Source organism: Diuraphis noxia, unplaced genomic scaffold (assembly GCF_037042655.1).
Source record: "Diuraphis noxia isolate RWA-SAM2 unplaced genomic scaffold, SU_Dnox_SAM2 contig0002, whole genome shotgun sequence".
Lineage (NCBI taxonomy): Eukaryota > Metazoa > Arthropoda > Insecta > Hemiptera > Aphididae > Diuraphis > Diuraphis noxia.
Window position 1 is genome coordinate 61,529,830 of NW_028301712.1, and position 21,082 is coordinate 61,550,911.

The window sequence follows — 21,082 nt, forward strand, 5'->3', positions numbered from 1 at the left end:
CATAAATACAAGGGGAAAATTGAAGATTTTATTACATAAATATATATTTTTTTTAGTTCTGGATAACAGCTAATAACCAATATGAATTTGGAATTTGAAATTTGAATGCATATTTCATGTTTTCATTCACTCAATAAATTTTATTAAACATTTTATAATCATACTTATTGAATATAATATAATATTTAAATGTATTGCACTACCTACTTATCTTATTTTTTAGAAATACCTAAATCGGTGGAATAATATTTTACACATATTATAGTATTAAAGTATTATACTATGTAGGTATTAATAATATAGTCATTCACAAACGTAGAAAAGTAAAAAAAACCATTACCATTACATAATTTACGAACATTTTATGCACGTTTATTACTAAGTAAACCCCCTAAAATTGTGTATAGTGAATGTGTAGGTACGATTTATGTATTTATTTATTTAAGTTCAAGCCCACACACACACACACACACTTGCGTGCGCGCTCGTGTGCGTTATATTTTAATGTACATTAGCGAGAATATAGTACATAGTATGTTATACGTCTTCCATAATATCTTAAACTTTTTTCAACGGAATACGAATATGGTAATATAACGTACGTGACAGTGTATACGTCCGGGGTTCGTGACTCGTAAGAGTTTACAACATAATAATAATAATTGAGGAGAGACATTCATATCGGATATTTCTTATTATTATTATTATCATAATACTCGTGTAATATAATGTTATACCACCTAAGTTTCACTCGTGACTGAATAAATGTTAAAATAAAATAATACAACTTACAGACGGCGAAGACAATTTGCCGGGCCCCGGGGTGTACTTAAGGGGAGAAGACCCCGTGTTGGGCACACCGATGCAACACTACAGCGAGCTGCGAGCGCAGACCATTGAAAAAGCCGCATACTACTTGGACGTGGCGCTCAACGTGCGAAATCCCTCCCCAGAATCGCACATGTTGTATACATTAAACGTTTACCAATACACCGTACCGACAGGATCATCCGCAGGTAATGATTATAAGTATTACAAATTATATTTTTTCTTCTTCGATAAATCATTGTTTTTATATAAAAAATAGTATTTACAAACCTAAACTGTCGATTTAAAAAAAAAGGAATACATCAAGTTATGGTTTTACACTAGTTATAATGTTATAATGTCATAGAAAAATAGTTTTGAATGATTTTACTATGCGATTTTCGCAAACACAAAATTTTATTTGAAGTACCTTATACCTTATACCTATATACCAATAATATGATGTATTACAACGAAATTGTTGAAAATTATTATTACTTGAATATTAAAATTCATTTTCGTACGTTAGTATATTAAAAAATAATTTACTACATACTTTTATATACGGCAAAAATATTTACCAACTTTTTCATGAAAAGTATTTTTAAACTAAATAGCATAATATTAAATCTGTTTTGTATAATATATTTTTGCTTTGGTCAAGTTCTTAAAAAAGTTATTTCATTAAAAATTGCGATGATACTTTTATGTATAAGTACCTACATTGTATAAAAAATCTAATTTCTTTTTTCTTTTGATTTTGGGAGGAATAAAACTATGCATAGTAAAACAATATACATAATTACATACAACTAAATTTTATATTAAAGGTATGACTAAATATAATATTTATAATACATTTTGTAGTTTGTGTTCTATTTTTTTTTTTAAAACAGCTATTTAAAATTTAAATTATTATTTAAAATTACGTTTATTAATTTATAGTTGCTGGAGGTCGAAGTCGGTTGCATCTTTTGGATTTAGGCAGTTGTGAAAGAAGCAAGTCTTCCGGTGGATTGACACTTTCTGGTTTGGGAAACGTATTGCTGGCCATATTTAACGGTCAAAAGCATCTACCACACAGGTTTGTGATAAACCGAAAATCATGTACTTTCAGGCGTCTATTCTGTTAAATTTAAAATCATAACTTTCTGGCTGGAGGCTTAGCCTGTATATAATACGTGGGAGACAAAAATATAATAACAAAACATCGTCCCCGAAGATATAATATATTATATCCCAAAATCCTAATATAAGTGAGATATTGCCTCCGAGGGTGGACGGCAGTTCGATAATAATAAAAGGCGTACGTCACGTGGTGGTTTCATATTATAAGGTCGGCGGGGTGACGAAAGTTTCGCTAAGATATTAGGCTATTAGAGTGAAATCCAAGGCAAGATTTCCCCTCTGGATAAACCCTCATATAGTGCGTTTATTTCATATATACGGGCTTTTATGTGTATTCGTTCTAAATCAGAAACACAGGGCCTTACCTTAAACTTTAAAGGGTCGAGACGTTTTTATTGTGCATAAACCCAGCCGGAATATAAGCTAGCTACCGGTATACGGTTAACGAATGAAATATTTATTTTTGTTTCGTTTCGTGTTTATATAGAGAACAAAAACTCACTCAACTCTTGAAAGAGTGTTTGAACTCGTTGACGTGCCACGCAGCAATGGTCGCTCACGTATCGCCCGCTGCTCAACAATACACGGAAACTTTGTCCGCCGTACAACTAGCTTCCCGGATACATCGGATGCGCAGACGGCGGTTTAAGGTACCTTTACACATAATTTAATATTATTTAATGACAATATTACGAGGACCCCACACCCGTTTGTGTTGTCTCCGTCTAACAAACGTACAACATAGCAAACACTGTTTTGAGCGGGACAACTTTATTCTTTCTGTATTTATGGAAGAATTATTGAAGTACAGCAATACGCATAGGGAAGAACTACACCTGTGCTATAGAATTTTTATTTTTTTGTTGGCACTAACCAATAACTTTTAACAATTAAATGAAAAAAACAATTGTTCTAAAACTGATAACTTTAATTGAATTTATGTCCCCCCCCCCCTAGAAAGAAGCGGTTTAACACAGATAACTTTCTTTTCCTTATGCGTTGTGTACTTTGGCAATTCTTCTATAAACACAGAGAAATAAAGTTGTATCGCGCAAAACAGTGTTCCCTATATAATGTACGTTTGTAAGACGGAGACAACACATATATGGGCGCGGCGTCCTCTTAATGCGAACAAAATAAGATTAATTTTTTTTCACAAATATTATGCTGAGTCGCTCAACATGGACTGCTGCTGCGGCGCTACCTTATATGTATACTGTTTAGTTAACGTCGGAAGTCTTGGTTTTTTTAGTTTGTCGGCGTGGCAAGTGGCTGCGGGACTTCCGGAGACACCGATCCAAAAGTTCAAAACGGCGTTGGGTCTAGCGAAGTCGAACCTTCCAGCAGCGAACAGTCTGCCGACACGGTGATCTACGTCGGGCCCAGCGAGGAGACTGACGGCGAACACCCTCCCGTCCACATACCCAGCCTGACGGCGGTGGAAAACCGCTGTCACCCGCTGAATAAATTGCTTCGGGAACCCGGACAGAGCAAGTCGACGCCTTCTTCACCACAACGATCGGTGCCGATCAGCGCGGCGACCAGGGCACCCGCGGCCAAGGCGGCTGCCAAACCCAACGGCGTGTGCAGTGCACGGTCATCGCCGGTCCGAAATCCGCGGACTTCGTCGGCCCGGAAAGAACGTCCCGAGGAGAGGTGGATCGACGGGCCTCGGATATCCAAGAGTCGCGCACACGGCGCCCGGGCGCTGTTGATGTCGAAAAACGACGACGGGAAAACGGCGGGCGAGACATGGATAGACGGCCCGATGCACGGGACCGGTAGCCAGCACGCCAACGTTTACGGGTTCATGGATTACCACAAGAAGAACATGATAAAAAAATGGGTCGAACACCAAGTGTACCAGGTGACGGACAAACAGAACAGGCACCGTGCGGCCGAGACGAAAGAGTACACGACGTTTAAGACGGACGAGCTGGGCCCCAGAGGACGGGCCAGTGGTCAAGAAGAAAACGGCGACGATGAGCCCAAGAAAGATCAGATGACCGTGGCCACCAGATCGATAATCGAAAATAACCACCAAGTCAGCAGAGGTAACGTATTATATATCGTGCATACATCATATTATATATTATACAGTGACGTAACTATGAAATTCTAGACCATGTTCAATATTATTTTACGAAACGTCTAATCATCAATATCAATCAAGATGTTTGCGATGTCGCCGATAAGTCGATAAATGATATTATAATATATTCTAATGACAATATTTCTACCTGTTTTATGGACGATTTATTTTTATACTCTATACGGGAATAATATTGTAATATCTATGACCAAATAATAATATAATATTTATAGATAAAATTCTTCATAATATAAAATATTATGGTTTTATTGTAATTATTATTGATTATAAAATAGTTTAAAATTATTAACAAAGTATAAAATGTTAATATATTTTAAACTAAGTATCAAAATTCAAGGGCCTCTTTTTACTAGGCCCCGGGCTCCGGGCCCCTGTGCAATGCACACCTATGCAACCATTTAGTTACTCCACTTATATTAATTTATAATTTATTCGTTACTTTTTTCAATCAAATTTCATATTATTAGCATCCTAAATATTTGTTATTTGTTGACTATTTATTCAGTTTTTGTGATTATGAATTGAAATTTTGAAATTTTCGTCTTGAACGTCTTTAAGGAAGGTTGATCGCACCCTGTATAATAGATGACGAATCATTAAATAATGAAAACAATATTTAACATCCTGTTCATTGTAGTCGCATAGGAAGTCAATTCTATTGTTGTTGCTGATTAGGAATTTTGAAGTTCATTTAGTGAATTCAAACTACAAGCGATATTTTATATAATTTTTTTGTCATCGTTATTTACTTATTTAGTTGTTAATTTTTTTTTTTAATTCAACAATTTATACCATTTTTCTACATAGTGTATATGTACCTTATATTAATTCGAAAATTTCATATTTTTTAGTAGTGTCTATTGAACGACTCCGTGGATCAAATTCTGACGAATACAACGAAGAAGACGAAGAAATCGAATTAGAAATCGTCGAAGTCGAAGAACTAGACGAACCCGTCCCGACTCAAGACAGTTGCTTACAGGTACCTTGAAACACAAAACAACATGCGTGATTTGACTTTACTATATGTATTATTTTGTTCTAATTACTCGTCTGTTTGCGATAGGTGACTGAAGAGGACATCGCATTCTGTATGGGAGAACTGGAAAATCCTTTACCGGAAGTCGATCAGGAAGAACATCCGTTGAGAATACTGAGTCAAGAAAATATGACTGTGGTGTCTACATTCACGGGTATGCGCTTGTAATTTTTCATCGCCTACTCATGTTTGTTTATTTCTATTCATTAATCTAACAATTAATTATTTTTTCTTAGACTCACTCTCAGTCGCCAACGATATTGATAGAGTGTTTTCGAGACCAGGCGCCAACTCTTTTAGGCAATTCAACCATCACAGACTTCAGTCGACGCCGCAAAGTGAACAAAAAACGTCGAAAGGTACGCGCGAAATTCAAAATATAACTAAACAATATCGATTTTTCATAAGCGTGTTTAATTTTTCTAATTTATGCTCTGTACTCGTATTAGATCAATTTCGATACGAACAACTGTCTCGACTACACGAGCTGTACAACGGCAAGGTCGGCGTCCCCAAACACGTTCCTAACAATTTCAACCACTCGTCCACGTTACCTACGCGTATGCAATCCGCCTCACTATCGGACGTTTTCAAAAACGGCACCACGGAAAACACGTCCATGAATCATGATTTTAACCATCAGTCGAATGACTTTGATAATAACAGCATCGCCAGTGAACCCGCTTACTTGTTGGTGAGTACACCTATTTTTCACACATCGTATATGGGGTTAAAAATTATTTAACGTAAGACGCTCTCATTAATTCAAAAAAGAGATTTTGAACATATTTTTGTTTATACAACCTTAAGTTATTTTTTTTTCAAAAAAAAACAAAATTTTTCTAAAAGAACTAATTCTTTTTTTTAACTTAACATTTTTAATGGCAAATGCGCGCATTTAAACTCCTTATTCCAAAGTTGAATATTTTTTGGAGTAGATACTTCGCGATACATAACGATCAAATTTTTAACGAGTATTTGATGTGGTTTATATGTATTCAAAGTTTCGATGAGTGAAGTGTAGAGATACTGTTCTTAATAAATACCTCACTAAACGTTAGTCTACTACTCGACTCTTCTAAACTTTGAAAAGTTACCTATAAGGCTATAACTAATAAACTACTGTCTTCTAGTCTAAAATTTAGTTTTTATACATCGAAATACTCCAAATTATAGTCTGCTTTAGAATATTAAATAAAATTAAATATTCTCATTCAAAAATGAAACATTTTTAAACATTTTATGACAACAAAAATAAAAAAGAATATAGTTTTTTTTCAAAAATATTATTTTGTAACGACTTAACAGTTAAATAATAGAAATATTTTTTATAACGTTAAAGTTTTTTAAAATATTGAGTATGTTTTGTAAAATGAACCACTCCTTATGCACACATCATACAATATAACTGCAGTACACAGAATATACGGTGAACGGTTTTTTGACGATTTATTGACGTTTATTCTATTTCAGAATGATAATAGTCAATTTTGTCATAATTGTCGAATGAATTTGACGAGCACTGACGACTTGACTAGCAACTTGTGGATGCACTACGGAGAACTGCATACGCTCAGTCGTTTTCACTCATTCAAACATGTGTGAGTGTCATATTAATAACGTTTTGTTGAAACGGCCTTTTAGTAAACACCCTAATAATAACACGTACAATAATTTATTCGATTTCAGTAGTAAAAATATATCGAGCTTGAGACATCCTGACGGCGCATCGAATCCAAATTTGCAGTCTGAAACATGCCGGGAGCCGGGAAACGGTGCCGAGGAATCCAAGGACAAGAAAAGTCAAGGAAGCGACGAAGGGGACATCGAAGAAGTACCGTACCCACCGCCTTTGCAATCGGAACTCTTGTCGTTGAGCAGGGACGGGTGAGTGTCACGAAATGCGTGGCGTACGAGAATCTGACATTTTTGACATTTTTCTTTTTGCCTATATAGGTTGGACAGCAAAACCCGAGTGCAATCCGTATTGAATGGGTTCACGCCGTATTCGGGCAGGTTGAACCACAATTACTCGTTGAACACCAACAACAGCAAGTCTCACGACCCAGGAGGGAACAACGGTAATAATCCAACGATCAATATATTATTATATTCGCGTCCTACCCGGTGCACGTTCGACTCGAACGTGATAAAAACAAAAAGTCAGTTTAACATGCATTTACATGTATTTAGGTCACCGGTTGAAAACCGACCATAACGTGTGGAACGGCGGTAGGACCAGGTTCGAAGACATCAAACAGCTGAAAGAGTTCAACTTGACAAGCAACAAATTGTTCAGCCAACGGTGGTTTACAGACAAACAGTAAGCGACGACAACTACAGTACTATACTTATTTACTTATAATATCGATAAGGCTTATGTATATGTAGAAGCCATACAATAAAAAGTTGTATGCCCTTTTTTATTTTTATTGAAATTGTCTTACTAAGTTACATAATATTATTATGGGTGGAGTCCTTTCATTCATTTGAACCCTAAACCTATAAAAAAAAGTATTTTCTTCTTTTTTTCGAATAATACATTTATAGTGATATTAGTGCTCAAATAATAAATATAAAAATGTGCTCTAAAATATAAGACATGCCTTCAATGTACATTTCTTTAAAATTATTTAACTTAAATTTTTTATGTAAACATAAAATGCGTTCAGATAATCAGAACTAGGTAGTCATTTCTGTCGTGGACAAAAATATGTTCGATTATCACAAATTTACATATTAGATACGGGAAAAAATAATTTAAATATTTAAAATTTGATATTTATTATAAAGTGTAACTATATGTATATATCTACTAAGCTAATTAAACCGTGTACTTCAATACTGTATGGTATGAAATAAGTTCGCAGATAACTAATAACGGAAAAAATTGGGGAACCAACTCCACTGTGTATTATATATGTGTCGAGTGTATCTTTTCATTGATTAGTTAACTGTAATGGATGTATTAAATTTAATTTCTATGATAAATCACAAATCGTAGTATACGGAAAAAGATTCTGATTGGAGACAGTAATCTGTCAGATTTTGTTATGGTTGTTATGGTTAACTAATTGTTGGCAAAAACAAATCTCATAATAATATGTACTTAGTATAGTAATTTGTTATTATAATATTACTATATTTTTTACTAATTTATAAATTTAATAAAAAAATTAAAAAATACCTTCGTAGAGAGGTGAGAATAAGATGTATAATAAAAAAGCTTACAAAATAATTTTTTTAATGATTAAATAATTTTTGCTGCTTCGAAAGACAAAAAATGATGAAAAAAAACCACATCGTTGTAAAATGTCAGAACCTAAAATACGATTTATAAAAATGTATATAGATTTACATTAAAATTTAGTGTTCGTGATATATACGGCCGTAAAACTATACAGAAGACGTCGTGTCGATACATAAATAATTCGAGCGCGTTCGTCTCGTTTACTCTATTCCTATCAATAACAGGTGGCGTTGAATACTGCTAGTAATATACTAATATGATATTTTTTGTAATGTTTTAGAAACCCGAGACCGAAAAATCTGAACGAAACTAGCAACAGCAATACTGCGGCCACCCATCAAAACAGCAAGTGTGATAGCTAGGAGACGGGATGGCACGTGTACAGTCAAATCAATTTGATATTATATAATATTATGTGTTAGAAAAAGAGATTTTTGTTCGTTTCTACAAAGTATAGTATAATAATATTATACGTCATTATTAAATTATTATTATTATTATTATATTATATAAACAGAGCGTAATATTAATAATATTAGTACTCGGAGCGAGTTTAAAATTATAATCTTTACATTTTACACGTTATTAGATTTTTTATGGATGTTAGACGCGTAAAAAGTAAATACGTATAGTGTATGTACATATTATTATATGATAAATATATTATATTTTTAATAAGCACGTAAGCTGCTGTGTTGTCGCCACCGTCGCCGAAGACGTTGTGCATTAGATTCGTATCGCATAACACGCGACGTTTCGTTACGATTTTTAGTAGAACCGATAAAAATGTTTTTTCAAAAAAAAACCCAAAACTCGCACGTATCGAGTAAGATATTCTACTAATTATTTATTATTATTACATAATATTGAATTAGACTCATTAGATTTTTCTTTTTTCTTTCCTACATAATTATTATTGATGTATTATAATATTTATATATGATGATGGCTATAATACTTACTTATTGTTTAAAAAATATTTTGTACATATCATTTTTTTTCTCATTTGTTACTGTTTTTTTAATTTATTTATTATTTTTCTAAAGAAAATATAGTTGTACAATATACCTAATCATATAATAATATATCAAAATTAAAACAATTACATCGAAATAATTGTCCATGTTTTCATTTCTTCGGGTATCCTGGAGACGAGTTGTAGCCAAGCTGTATGTACCTCCAGTGTTCAACAATGGTGGCAATACGTCTATCCAATAAAACAGCTATTATAAAATTGCAATCGAATATATAATACGGTATTATAATGTTTACGACAAAATCCTAACACGCGATCGCCGTGATGGTTGTCGAACAGCAATCTCTTCAAGATCATCGTTGACTGCAAATAAAGAAAATGACGACGGGCCATATTATTATTGTTTTTGTCGTTTGTTTGTTGAACACAGTATTTGTTGTAAATATAATATACTCGTATAATCGTATAGTATAATATTTACAACATAATATAATTATAAAATATTATAATAAATTATTGTATTGTTATATTATAATATTATAATATTGGTACATAAAAGTCGGACCGGTTTGCCGTTGATCGCTGTTTTTAGCGTTGCTAACTGATGATTTAGTATTTACGCGAGTGGGGGACGAATGCAATTTTAATTAAATCACAATAAGCAAGCGTGTATAGATTTTTGATACTACCGAGTTGTCACGGTTTCGTATAATATTATAATATATTCGGTGTGTGTACTTAAACTTGCGTGCACGTACACGCAAAAGTAATTTGCGTGAGTTTTGTTTTAAACAAATATTGGGTGGTTCCTCCACGTGTTTTTAGTAATAATTCGGTGAAAATGTGTAAAGTACCTTACTGTTTAATACACCTATCTATAAGTAACTGAATTTCTCGCTCAAAGGTAATTTAAACGAGTTTTTTGTAGCCTCAGCGTCGGCCGGTGAAATAATAATAAATATTCCATAATATTACATAATATTATAAATACAATAGGAGCCATAAGTACAATTAGGGAGGCTTTGGGAAGGCTTAGACCCACCGATTTTTATTATATTGTAGCTGTTAATACAAATCTAGATCCCCCCCCCCCCCCAGAAAAATGTCCCTAGTTCCTAACATAAATATTGTGCAATATAAAAGTAGAACATTTGCAGTAGGAAGTAAAAAATGTGTACTTGAGAAATATGTAACTAAAATAATATTAAAAAGTCACTTTGCTGTATTAAGCTGATTATTAGCAATAATAACTGTAAAAAAATCCTAGTCTAGAAAAAAATTGTATAATCTGTTAGGTATTAAAAATAGGTAGGTAGTTTATTAGTTATTTCCAAACTAATGTATTTTATAATCTGTAAAATGCATATTACTTGAAAACAAACATCCAAAACAGGACAAAAAAATATTATTAATACATTTTTATACCTAGCTAAATACTTTGGAATATGATAAAAATCACTCAGTTAATGAATTGACTTATGAAAAAATCAATGTATTAAATAAACATACTTACTTTAAAAATAATCATTTGCGTTGTTAATTTAAAGCTTTGATCAATAATATATTAATAAAAAAATAAATGGTCGATTGATATGTTTTTTCACTATCTTTTAAATTTAAACTTTACCCAATAATATACCTTGATTACTTATATAGATATATTTAAGCGATTAAGTATTATTTGTTTAAACTTTTAAGTATTTTTTTTTTTTTTTTGCAATGAGAGTATATTAAATTTATCCAGTACCAATTTGCCAATACTTTAATCAATATTTTAGCAATAAAATTTTTTTAGCTGGATCTACCTCCTTGATTCCGCTCTAATTACACTCCCGGTACCTACTATCTATAATATTTATCGTATTATTGACAACTTTAAATATCGAATATCGCTACCGACATCTGACAATACATTTAATTTCCAAAACTAGAGTTATGACTATAAATAACTTATAACATGTTTGTTTTTTTCTATTTCTATTGTATTTGCGATAACGCAACAAGAATTTAAATATCTTACTCTGACGATAATCGTATTCAGTTTTAAATCAAAAATGTGTCATTTGTTATTAAATTCTAAATCAACTTTAACTATAACTACCATATGGTAACAGTAAAATATATTATAATCCATCCAGTTCATCTAAAATATATTCACATTAGTCATATAGCTTGGATATTAAAACAAAGTATAAAACCTACATATTATATAAAGAATACTGAAATTTATTTACTTTAAAAACTTATATATATAATATATAGGAAATTGATTTAACCGTTGGAAAAAAATTCAAGGAGTTGATTACAATGCGGAGCGTAATAATTAAAGCCTAAGTTTGATCGATCTTTAGATGATACTGTAATAAGTCACTGCAATAATATCATGACGTGACTGCAGACGTATATTCTGACGTTAGACAGAGACACATAATTCAATAATTGATCGTCCGGATTACATAATATTAATAATATTGTAATCGTTGATATTTTTGAATAATATTGTTCTCTTTAGTCTACAGAAATTATACCGATACACCTATTGACCTATTGTAGTACCCAACTGTTATTATTATTTTTATATTACAATAGCAATATCGTTAATGTTGATAAGTCTATCTACAAATTAAACTTCAATTTTTAAAAAATCTATCTAATTTACACAATCGAATTCATTAGCGCGGAAGCAGATTGAAACCGCAATAGTGCATATTATTTTGTATGATACAAATTGTATCCGATTAATAATCAGATTATTATTACGCCACCTCACGGCCATACTCGTAGGCAAAGACTTGTGTTGTCATCGGCAAACAACAGATGGCAGTACCAATACCTTGTAATACGCGGTAATCGGTATACTATAATATTTTGGTGAATGTTTTTTTCAATTTCACAAATTTAATACAATTATTGAATTATGCACAGTGTGTTGACTGTAATGAGGTTCTACAAATTATCAATGAAAAACATATTATAGGTACTGTCCTCTGTCTATATTTATTTTCCATATGATACATAAAAAAAATTATAAGTAAAATGCAGAAATATTATCCAACACGATGATGTTATAGTACGCTGGTACAAGAATTATTGATTAGTAAGTACTTAATTTAATGTGATGCGATTTTAAAAATTTTTTAAACGAAATGAAAAATTATTCGAAATCTCAATGTTAATGTTTTCAATATTTTCACAGTTATTTTAGCGATCAATAACGGTTAAATCAAATTGTACAAAAATCAAACGCGCGTCATGACGTTTAAACGTTCGCAAAACACAAACGTGAGTATAATATAGTAATGAGTAATAGTAGTGGTAAATAATAACTAATAATTATAATGATAATTATCGATCCTGTTGTTCTGTCAATTTATCCGCTTAAAAACCTGTAGGTACAGATATAATAGTAGAAATAATAGTCATACACTCTTATGGTATATAGTTAACCTACATTATTATGATGTACCAGTTATTTGTCGTCTGTAGTAAATCATTGTCGTTCGTCTTGTATGATCTTGCGTAAGCCGTTTAATAATCACCGATCGATCATTGTAACACTCGTATTATAGTCGTCTTACCTTATCGTCTATACCTATATATAGAGGGGGTAAGTACTCGACAAGTTTGTTTTAAAAATAAAATATATTGAATATTTTAGATAACAATAATATTATCGGGGGTGTAGTGGCCGGGAGGATTAAGGCGTCGGTCGCGGGTTCGAACCCGGGTCATAGTCGGCAACCTAACCTCTCACCCGGGAAAGGCAGGAACCTACGGGTGCACATTCGAAACTCTGCCAAAACATGCACCAGTACCAAAAACCAACAGTTCCCTCCCCCACAGTTCCACAGGCCCTTGTTGTCGAAGGCTCCAATCCTCAACCCCCAATAAACAAAAAAATAAATAAACAAATAATATTATCCGTAAATAATTATATTGTAATATGATCACATCAAAAAAATAAACCAGTTGCATATTTATTTATTTAATTTCGACTTTCTGTAGGTACACTCTTATTCACACGGAGCACCGACGGGATCTGAAACTGAACTTTGACCATACAATATACATATTGTATACTTGTAAACCGGACATAAACAAGTTAAAAAGTTAAATTTAACTTTTTATTTTCACCTACCTATTACGATTTAATTTGCATTAACTTTATTTTTAACTTAACTGACTACGATTATTATCAATGATACATTATATTCCATAAAAATTTACTTTTTATTATTTTATACTATGTTAAAGATTTTTATTTTTAAATGTCAATTATAGGTTTGCACATAACTTTTAACTAAATTGAGTTTAAAAAAAAAATAAGATAATTATTACGTGTTTTTTAAATTTTTTCCGCAGCCGATTTGTAATTATATAATAAGGCATGTTAGGTTACAATGTTACAATAATATTAACAAGACATGGAAAAAAATACCCAGGGAAAAATATACATATTATAATTCTTTCCGTGGTACTATTTTTTTTTAAATTGTTATAAATAATAATACGCGACAAAAATTTAATATGACTGACAACTCGAAAAACCTTATTAAGCGAAGTAATAATCAAACCAAAAATTACTGCGGTGGTAATTTTAATTAATAGGTGGTAAATGGTAATCCTTCGCTTGCCCCTCCGCTGCATCGCATTCGGTTGTATATACTTATAAACATCGACATATCGCCAAATTTAATCAGCCGTCGAAGGCCAATACCATTTGTCATATGTGTGGGCTCCCTCATAAATTTTTTAAACGCACACTGTACCTATTATATACCCAATAAACCTTGTCAACCGCAGAATACTTGGAACATATATAATAATAATATGCATATATATATATATATATACTACCTATATCAGTGCGGTGCATTCAGCACCTAATTAAAAGGAGATGTTAATAATAACGCTTAAAACTTACAGAGAGTTATTATGAAAAATGTGTAAAAATTAATTTGAAAAAAGGGGAAAGTAGGTGACCTATGCTGTTGAAAAATAGGATTCGAGGGTGTTGCGTCATTGATTACCTATATCTATTAAGGGGAAAACGCGAGTTGGGTCCCGAGATATTTGATCCCTTAAAAAAAAACACGAGTTGGGTCCGTGGTATTATTTGATAATACTCGAATAATTGGGTCCGTGCTAATATTTGATAATACTCGAATTGGGTCCGCGGTAATATTGTCAGTGCCGGTCGCACACGCCTTCCACTGGCACTGAATATATTGTATACTCGCTGAACCCGTGCACTTTGTAGCCCGTTAAAAATCCTACCCTCTTATTATATGGTTCATAGTTCATATTGTGTGTTAAATTCATTTCATGTGATTATGCTAGCAATATATTTTTATACATAATGATAGACAGCGGTTAAAATATATTATAATCTTACAGCGATATTCAATTTCGTATATCATTATGTAATTTTCTTCGTTTTTTCAATAAAATGTCGACAACTTAAATATTCAATTCAATGATATTTAGATATTACACTTTCTAATTTACTACATCTTCTGCCCATATGTCTAATAAAATTCTGTACCAAATTTTGTCGCGATCGGTCCAGCTGTTTAAGAATGTATATAGGACTAACAGATAAATATATATATAACCATCACTAATAACAGAACAATAATAACCGTCACTAAAGCAACCATTTATAAATAAACAAAAATGTCCATTCTAAAAATAAGTCCAGCTGCTCTCGAAAGCACTTGTTTGTTTAAATGGTTGCCTTTGACTACCAAAACATATTAATATTATTTATTTTATTTTTTACTGGACAGATGGCGCCACTTTAATTTCATAACACCCTCATCATATTTCTCTAACCCGATAACTTTCTCAAATGTTTCATCCGTAACCGTAAGAACCTTCTCCTGACAATTACGACACAAACAAAAAAAGAGTGAGCGAAATCAGTTCAGCCGTTCTCAATTGATGAATTGTAATACATTTTTGTCTCCATTTTTATATATAAAGATTATTTTAACAAGTCGTATAACACGATGCAATCAATGACGGACAATGTCCATCTAATAATAATAATAATATATTATAATATTATATTATATGACCTAATCTTGGGTAAACAGTAATATCTTATCTTATCTTAATAAGACGTATAATACAACGTAACCGGACAGTTGTCACCGGATAAAATATTGTAACTTGCCAAAGTGTCCACTGACTGTATATAATATAAAATAAAATAAGTATAGGTAGTGTTTTGTAGTGTTAAATTAAATTAAAATTGATTGTTTTATTGATGACTTGATGACTATCAAACCTATAAATGCAACTGTTGATCAATTTTGCGATTATCTACTAAAAACGTACATAGAGGATGATGCAGCGGTGTAGCCAGGATTTTTTTACGGGGGGGGGGGGGGGCTGATTTGAAGATTCATTTGAGGTTCATCATTGGGAAGATGCATTATTTCCACGTTCCACCGAATATTTGGGCTGAGTTTGCAGCAACCACAAATCGCACCACAAATAGCTTTGAAAGTTATCATGCAAAATTAAATGCTAGCATCAGTGCAGCTCACCCTAACATTTTTGTTTTAATTGAAATTTTAATAGGGATTCAGAGTGAAATTTACGTATCACTTCGGAGCTCAGCCACACAGCCAAATAAAAAAACTGCAGAAAAAGAAAATTTTTTAAGAGAAAAGATGCTTTCTTTTACTTGTGGAAAATTGAACCGGTTTAATTTTGTAGAAGAAGTGTCATTTAAATTTATTCCCTAGCATACAAATATTTATTACTAAATAATATATAATATTTTTTATTTTTTTAAATTAATCTAATTATTACATCCGACCGTTACCTTAACGTAACAAAAAACAAAATTTTTGGGAGACATTCTAGCCAACCTCCACGTGGTGTCTCCTGGGTAACGCAAATAGGCTAGTCCCAACTCATGTACTCCATAAAATCAATGGTGAGCATTAACTTGTTAAAAAGTTAAAAAGTTATTTTTGTTTTTAACTTATAAACTGATTCAGTTAATTGTGTATTGTTTTAACTGAAGCATTTTATAGTTAATTATCATTATTGTATAGATGTTTTTATGTATAGAAGTGGCCTATAACTTTCTAGTAAATAGTAATAATGTAGTATATACTATAATAATAATTTTAAGTTTTATGTTTACAACAGTAAAGTTTAACTTAGTAAATGTTTATACAAACCAAAATACTCATGCAATTTATGACTTATGAATATTATGACTTGGAAAAAAAATTAATAAATTTTTTTACTGAGTTAAGTTTATTTTATTTTATATCTTAACTTTAATTTAAATTAATTTTATTCAATTATTTTCATTAACTTGCCCACCTTTGCATAAAATATACCGGGACCCAACTCATGTGCTCCAAAAAATATACCGGGACCTAACAACTATGTACCTCAAAAAATATACCGGGACCCAACTAATGTACTCCATAAAGTATACCGGGACCCAACTCGTGCTGTTTTTGAAATCTGGGACCCAACTCGAGTTTGTCTCTATTAAAGGTGAATGTTTTAAGTATTGGAATATTGGAAGTGTTCGATTATTGAACTTTACGATGAAAAAGATTCCGAGCGAAGACAGTCTAACTTTTCAACTTTTTTTTATTCTTTATTGGGCAATGACGCAGTGTAATTATTATAATTGTTTATTGTACTTATCAAAGTTCCATGTATATTGTCTGACAATTGATACATATATCAATTATCATATATCTAGAACATATACTAATGCCAACATCGGCAACATCCAATCTATAACCACAGAATTATGTGCACTAAACTACCTACATCTTATAACATAATATACATTATACATCATGCATTAGTCGTATATTTTCTTGTTTGAAACGAGTTATTAAGGCTTATCTCAGAACCACTATGAAGGAAGTTAGATTATCATCTTGTATAGGCGCCTAATAAAAAAATAAGTTTACTTATTAGTAATATTATTTGATTATATTTATAATTTTAAGGTATAGATTGTGTGAACTGGAATGTTATCCGTACTCTGTATATTTACCGACAATTATGAAGTTGGGTTATATATAATCGATAAACTCTTGCAAAAAAAAAAAAAAAAACATGAAAACACAATGTTCATTATTCTAAAAATAACACAAAATAAAAATAAAAATGACTTTTAAGATTCTAATTAGGGCGAAGAATGTGTAGATTCTACAAAGATATTATATATATATATTATAAGGGATAAGACATAAGATATCATATTAAATATGATAAGTTTCCTATATAATAAGTATAGTAGGTTAGTTAAAACGATAACCAGTCAACATGGGAAAAAAATTTGCCTTAGATTGTTAAAACAACTGTCAAGTGTAACACATCCATTACAATAATTACTTAATGAAGATACCTATACCTAGGTATTGTACAGCAGAGTGCACACCTAATATCTTATTTCAACTCTGTTATGTTCAACAACTTGAACTTACTTGAATGGTAAGTCAACTTGATGGTTTTTTTATTTAGCACTTATTGTTCTTTTAAATCTATCATTTACAAAATAAAAATGGATATTATTTTAAGAAGGTTTTTCATTGATATTATAGTATATTTTGCTCATGGTTTTAGTATAGATTAGAAATTGTTTAATTTGTGTCACTTGGCTCTTTACTGAGTGATTCAAGTCGATGGTATTTTATGTTTCTATTGTGCTATATTTAACAAAATTGTATATATGTATTTATCTGTGTGATCAATGTGGTATATAGATGTATCACACACCACACATACGTTGTGGATCTTTACTGATCAGGTGGGCACTGAGCATATGATGAAACTATGACGGGTGTGTCCAAAATTCTAAATCGGGATGATCGCTTTTTGTCTTGACATGATTGGAAAAAGGGATTTAGTGCCTTTTTAAAAATTGTTTTGTTTGATTGCTGGAGGTAATTTATTCCAGTAGGTAATCATGCTAAATAGAGATAAATTTTTTAGTGATAAGCTGTGATAGAATTCTTAATGCCATTTGTGTAAGTATATTTATATATACTTATTATGACGAATTATAATATAGTGGTGTACCTATACTTGATTTGTTCGATGGTTCAGATATGCCTCTTAACTATATCCAGTGGCGTATTTAGGGGGGTGAGGGGGCAATCGTCGCGTGCATCAAATTTCAAGGGGCATCTAGTTTTTATTCAAAAAAGTGTTAATAATAATGTCAATAGTGTTACATAATACGTTATTCGTGCTTACTGTCTCAATCATTATATAAATAATACTCAACCAATAATGCGGAATTTCAAAAATAAAAATTGGTTATTTATAAAACTAAAAACACGATAGCGGTTGTAGTTGTAACTATAACTTTATCCGCGATAATTTGATATGATTTGTATACATAAGGATATTATTTTATGAAAAATTCATTAAACTAAAGGAGAATATGCTGCTAGTTGCTGTGAACTTGGTATTGAATTTTTCAATTTTCTTCAAATTTTACGCAAATTTTTTTTGCATGTAACATATCGTTGTGAAATATTGAGTGACTATCTGACTAAATCCAAGAATAAAACAGTAAAAAGATTGTCCGATACTCGATGAGCAACTAGGCACGAAGCTTGTTTAAGTCTTTCTCAAAACTGGACATAAATTCTTAAAGTGTTGAACAGTTTTCTTGAAAATCCAATAGAAAATTCCAAGTAAAAATGTGATCACTTCAATCAACTGGATTATTAAAAAATATGAATATCTTAGAAATGTGTATTCTCGTTTCATTTTGGAATGATATTTTAGAGAGATTTAATGGTACCATGCAAGAAATTACAGGCTATTGAAATTGATTTAAAAATTGTTATAAACCTATACACATCTTTAATTCATTATGTAACAGATTTAAGAAACACTTTTTCATACTATGAAAAAATAGGTATGGAAAAATCTGAAATTAAAAAATGCGAAGTTGCCAGGAAAAAGAAAAGATAAGTACCATACGATGAATCATGTCAATGCGACACATCATTTTAAGCTAGAGAATCATTTAAAATAAACACATATTTTATCATAATAGATTCATTACATTCAGGGTTAAGAAAACGTAAAAACTCATATGATTATATTAATATTTAATACTTAGTTCAAATTTTTTTTAAACGTGTTTGATTTGCCAGTAACTGAAGTAAGAAAGAAAGCTACCAGATTACAAAGTCAGTATCCGTCTCGTAAAATATAAATGTTCATGTTTCTTTTTTTGAATTAAATGTTCTATTGTATTTTATTTTATTTTAATTGTTATTGTAACTATTATAGCTCGACAATATTATATTAGGTATATTTGGTTTAATGTATATTATGCTCTGTATTATATTATATTTTATTCTTCTATAGGTATATAGTTATAAATGTATGCATGATAATGTTGTTATTTTTGAATCTCGAAATATTTTTTAAGTATCATAAAAAAAAAGGTAAATGAGTGTTTCAATTTTGGAGGCAACAAATTATATGTAGCCAGGGCCAGTGGCGTACGCAAGAGGGGATGATGTGAGATATATCCTCCCATGGACCTTTATTTAGTTTTCAAACATGACTGAATTTTAGATCTCTAATTTTTATTTTTTTTGTGTAATAATAAAGATTGAAAATAATACATTTTTATTTATGACATCCCCCCATCCAAATTCATGGGCGCGCCCCTGCTCAGGGCATCAAATTTCTAAATACGCCACTGCAGACTGCCTGACTATACCTTCTATAGTAGTAACAGATCCACTAAGGATTTATCATTAGGTATATTATTATTATTATTATCTATATAAGTATGCCGTATGCTCATATTCAATAGGTAGGAAGTATATTCGAACACGAGAATAAAAACAAAAATGGGTTATGAGAAAAATATGAATTAAACTGCAATCTTTTCGTGCAATAAAATCACATCATCCATTTAGTGTATTATACAGTATACAGATGATTAGGTTGCTCGAGTTTTTATCATCATAATTTATTGGAATAAATTTTTATGATCAAATTTAATAACACGTGTTGAGATGAAAAAATATACACGCGAAGATACCTTTATGTGCATCAAATTAAAAAAAAATCACATTTACTACGATATTATATTACTCACCTTATCACTTGTTAAACATGTACTGCAACTTTTATATTATTATACACGCATAGGCGTGTAGTCTACTATACCAAAAAATCTGATATTTTATTGTTCAATTATATAACTAGTACGTTTTTTGTTGTATTTATATGTTGTATTTTATTAAATGTGTGCGCATATATGATTATTCATATAGTTCGATTACGTATATAAAATATAAATACAATGTAACAATAATTACAGTGTACATGGTGGTCGAATAAAAATCTATATAGAAGGTACATACTACATATTAAATGAATATATGATATACTTAGACTATATTACAAACCAACTATACGTGTATGACCAGATTGTACAGGAAATACAAATATAATTACGTCGGTATAAGACGTTGTAACTAATTAACTACAATTTTCGCTTTTCTTAATTATTAATATGCACGCGTAAATTACATATTAATCACGTACAAAAAAAACATTATATAGATACCTATATATTATGTTGCTGCTTATTCAGAATAATATAAAAAAAAATTAAAAAAATAGATCGTATCTTTAATAATTGAAATCAGATTACTCCACTTTGCATAGACACTCACACATACAACGTGTACATAACTCCGTTTAATAATATAACATTACCTATGTGTTGATAGGTGC

General features: G+C 31.2%; 1 protein-coding gene across 5 annotated transcripts in view; it reads left to right on the forward strand.

The window, feature by feature from the left end:
* The window catches only part of LOC107164121 (kinesin-like protein CG14535), a 181,940-nt gene extending 172,487 nt beyond the window's left edge, over nucleotides 1–9,453 (forward strand). For 3 of the 5 annotated variants that reach the window (XM_089220104.1, XM_089220105.1, XM_089220108.1), the window contains 13 exons: nucleotides 795–1,016; nucleotides 1,753–1,891; nucleotides 2,423–2,585; nucleotides 3,188–3,989; nucleotides 4,900–5,030; nucleotides 5,115–5,241; nucleotides 5,324–5,446; nucleotides 5,537–5,781; nucleotides 6,561–6,688; nucleotides 6,777–6,974; nucleotides 7,044–7,168; nucleotides 7,281–7,410; nucleotides 8,618–9,453. In XM_089220104.1, coding sequence (XP_089076230.1) covers nucleotides 795–1,016; nucleotides 1,753–1,891; nucleotides 2,423–2,585; nucleotides 3,188–3,989; nucleotides 4,900–5,030; nucleotides 5,115–5,241; nucleotides 5,324–5,446; nucleotides 5,537–5,781; nucleotides 6,561–6,688; nucleotides 6,777–6,974; nucleotides 7,044–7,168; nucleotides 7,281–7,410; nucleotides 8,618–8,699 — 2,615 coding nt within the window. In that variant the 3' untranslated portion in view covers nucleotides 8,700–9,453. The remainder of the gene's footprint in view (nucleotides 1–794; nucleotides 1,017–1,752; nucleotides 1,892–2,422; nucleotides 2,586–3,187; nucleotides 3,990–4,899; nucleotides 5,031–5,114; nucleotides 5,242–5,323; nucleotides 5,447–5,536; nucleotides 5,782–6,560; nucleotides 6,689–6,776; nucleotides 6,975–7,043; nucleotides 7,169–7,280; nucleotides 7,411–8,617) is intronic. The other 2 variants (XM_089220107.1, XM_089220106.1) reach the window with 2 other exon arrangements.
* Nucleotides 9,454–21,082: the final 11,629 nt, after the last annotated feature.